Raw genomic sequence first — 2,817 nt, forward strand, 5'->3', positions numbered from 1 at the left:
AAATAATATAAAGTAAGGAACTCAACTTTACACAAATTATGTCATTTATCAATATATTTATCTATCAAAACACTCCCCTCAAAACAAATTAAAAACTACATGAAATTAAAATGTATATTTAAATTTCACCACTCAACTTATTTCACATAAATCGTGTTACTATATAATTTAGATATAGTAACAACCTCATACCACCATATTTTACAAACCAATTACAAACCAATCATTATCTCATGTAATATATACAAACAATATCAAGCTAATTCTCCCGAACAATATCAAACTAATTAATTTTTAGACTAAATCAAATAAAAACACATCACACCACATACTTGAACTCTTCCAAATCTTAGCAGCAATAGCTTATCATGTTTTATTCACGGCGGGGCATTCTTGGCAGCTCCTATTTGCATGCTTGGTAACTCCAACCACTATATGTTTCGATTTGTGTATCGGTGTAATTTTAATATTGTAAAGCAGTGGAATCTCCGTCTATGGGCATTGTTATTTTCGTCATAGCCTGTTCCTCTGCCAAATTTCCAATCAATAACCATAAAATAGTATACTCGCAAACAAAATGACAGAGAAGCATTGTGGGAATTAAAATGATTGAAAGTTGCCCAGGATTTTTATCAATGTGGGAGGAAACCAACGACAAATTTCGCCCTCGACGACATAGAAAACATTTACGATGTTGATTCAGCTGCATCTTTATAAGGCGTATTGAGTTGAAGGAGGTTCAAGGCATCTTAACAACAATTTTCTGTGTTTCAAAACAGAGAGAAGAGGAATGGCTGGAGATTGGGTAGACAGTGGAGACAACGCATGGCAGATGACTGCGGCCACAATAGTAGGGATGCAGTCGGTGCCAGGGCTCGTCATTCTGTACGGCAGTATTGTGAAAAAGAAGTGGGCCGTCAACTCGGCCTTCATGGCTCTCTACGCCTTTGCAGCGGTGTTAGTGGTCTGGGCACTTTTTGCTTTCGACCTCTCCTTTAATTCTGCAGATACGCTTGTTCCACTCTTGTGGGGGAAGCCGAGTTTTAAGTCTCTGGGTCAACATTTCTTGTTCGATGCACCGAATGAAGCTGTTAAATTCCCTAACGCCACCTTCGTCTTCTTCCAGTTCGTCTTCGCCGCAATCACACTCATTCTCATCGCCGGCTCGCTTCTGGGGAGGATGAATTTCCATGCCTGGATGTTGTTCGTACCCTTATGGCTTATTTTTTCATACTCCATTGGGGCCTATTCCTTGTGGACTGGTTTATTTCACTCTATGTATCCAACAATAGATTTCGCGGGAGGCTATGTTATCCACCTTTCATCGGGAGTAGCAGGATTCACTGCCGCCTACTGGGTGATTACAATTCATAAACATATATGCATAAATTCTTAATTTTGAATATGGTTGTAGATCCTAACAGTATAATTTATGCGTTTCAGGTTGGGCCGAGGTTGACGAAAGATCGAGAAAGATTTCCCCCGAATAATGTGCTGCTAATGCTGGGAGGCGCAGGTATGCTGTGGTTGGGATGGTCAGGATTTAACGGAGGAGCCCCCTATTCTGCGGGTCTAATTGCTTCCTTGGCGGTGCTCAACACACATATCTGCGCCGCCACTAGTCTGCTCATGTGGTTATGCCTCGATATGATGGTCTTTGGAAAGCCTTCCGTCATCGGTGCAGTGCAGGGGATGATCACCGGTCTCGTCTGCATCACTCCTGGAGCAGGTACAGTTTATATCTTAAATATTACATATGAAGAATGAAGAATATAGAATGAAGAAAACTAAAAGTAATATATGTGTACTGTGGTACTGGTATCAGGTGTTGTGCAACCATGGGCAGCAATTCTGATGGGAATGCTTTCAGGCAGTGTTCCGTGGTTGACAATGATGGTTGTTCACAAGCGCTCAGCTCTTCTTCAGAAGGTGGATGACACCATGGGCGTTTTCCACACCCACGCTGTGGCGGGCCTTCTCGGAGGAATTCTTTCTGGCATTTTCGGCCATCCTACCCTCTGTGTCTATTTCTTCAACTCTGATCTCAACAAAAACCCCAATCCCATTGGATTTATATACAGTTTCAATCGTAAGTACTATCAACATGTAGATGGTTACAAGTATACTCACACTGGTCCCGTACAAATCTTGTACCAAATATTCGCTGCGATGTTTATCATAGTGCTGAATGTGGTGATGACGAGCATTATATGCTTGGTGATTCGGGTGATCGTTCCCCTGCGGATGCCTGACGATGCACTGGAAATCGGAGACGACGCAGCGCATGGGGAAGAGGCTTACGCTTTGTGGGGCGACGGCGAGAAGCTGGAACTCTCAAAACATGGTGGATCCCAATATGAATTCGAAGACATGTCTGGCCTCCCCACCACCAAGAAGACTGCCAAAGCTGAAGCTTGATCCCCAGACTTCTATTTTCTATTGACGGATTGTCTTGCATTCTATTTACTTGTTTCCTAGATATTTTATATTTAGTCGTGTGTACCACAGAACTGAAAATTATGATTCTATAAATTTCCGTATTTTGATTTTTGTTAAGTTATTTTTTATGCAAGGATAAATATAAAAGTGCTATAGCTATGGCTAAAGTTTGGGATATAAATCAATCTTTTTCCACCTATATTTGCATCCATTGTTAGGAAAAGTTTTATGTTCTAGTTTTATCTAAGTCAAATTTTCAATTTTTATAAATGATTTAGATCACTTAAATACGATTATAAAAATGTCTTTGAATTTTTACATTTTGTATTTTGAATTTTAATTTAGGTCAATTATTTTCCTCCCACTTAACTATTATGT

General features: G+C 40.1%; 1 protein-coding gene across 1 annotated transcript; it reads left to right on the top strand.

Annotated features, from left to right (window-relative positions):
- The first annotated feature begins 474 nt into the window (after window positions 1–474).
- LOC131044297 (ammonium transporter 3 member 1-like) lies at window positions 475–2,550 on the top strand. Its single transcript, XM_057977595.1, has 3 exons — window positions 475–1,357; window positions 1,444–1,729; window positions 1,826–2,550. The coding sequence occupies exons 1-3, from the start codon at window positions 791–793 to the stop codon at window positions 2,416–2,418; spliced, it is 1,446 nt and encodes a 481-aa protein (XP_057833578.1). The 5' UTR covers window positions 475–790; the 3' UTR covers window positions 2,419–2,550.
- The last annotated feature ends 267 nt before the right edge of the window (window positions 2,551–2,817 follow it).

This window comes from Cryptomeria japonica, chromosome 6, assembly GCF_030272615.1.
Source record: "Cryptomeria japonica chromosome 6, Sugi_1.0, whole genome shotgun sequence".
Taxonomy (NCBI): domain Eukaryota; kingdom Viridiplantae; phylum Streptophyta; class Pinopsida; order Cupressales; family Cupressaceae; genus Cryptomeria; species Cryptomeria japonica.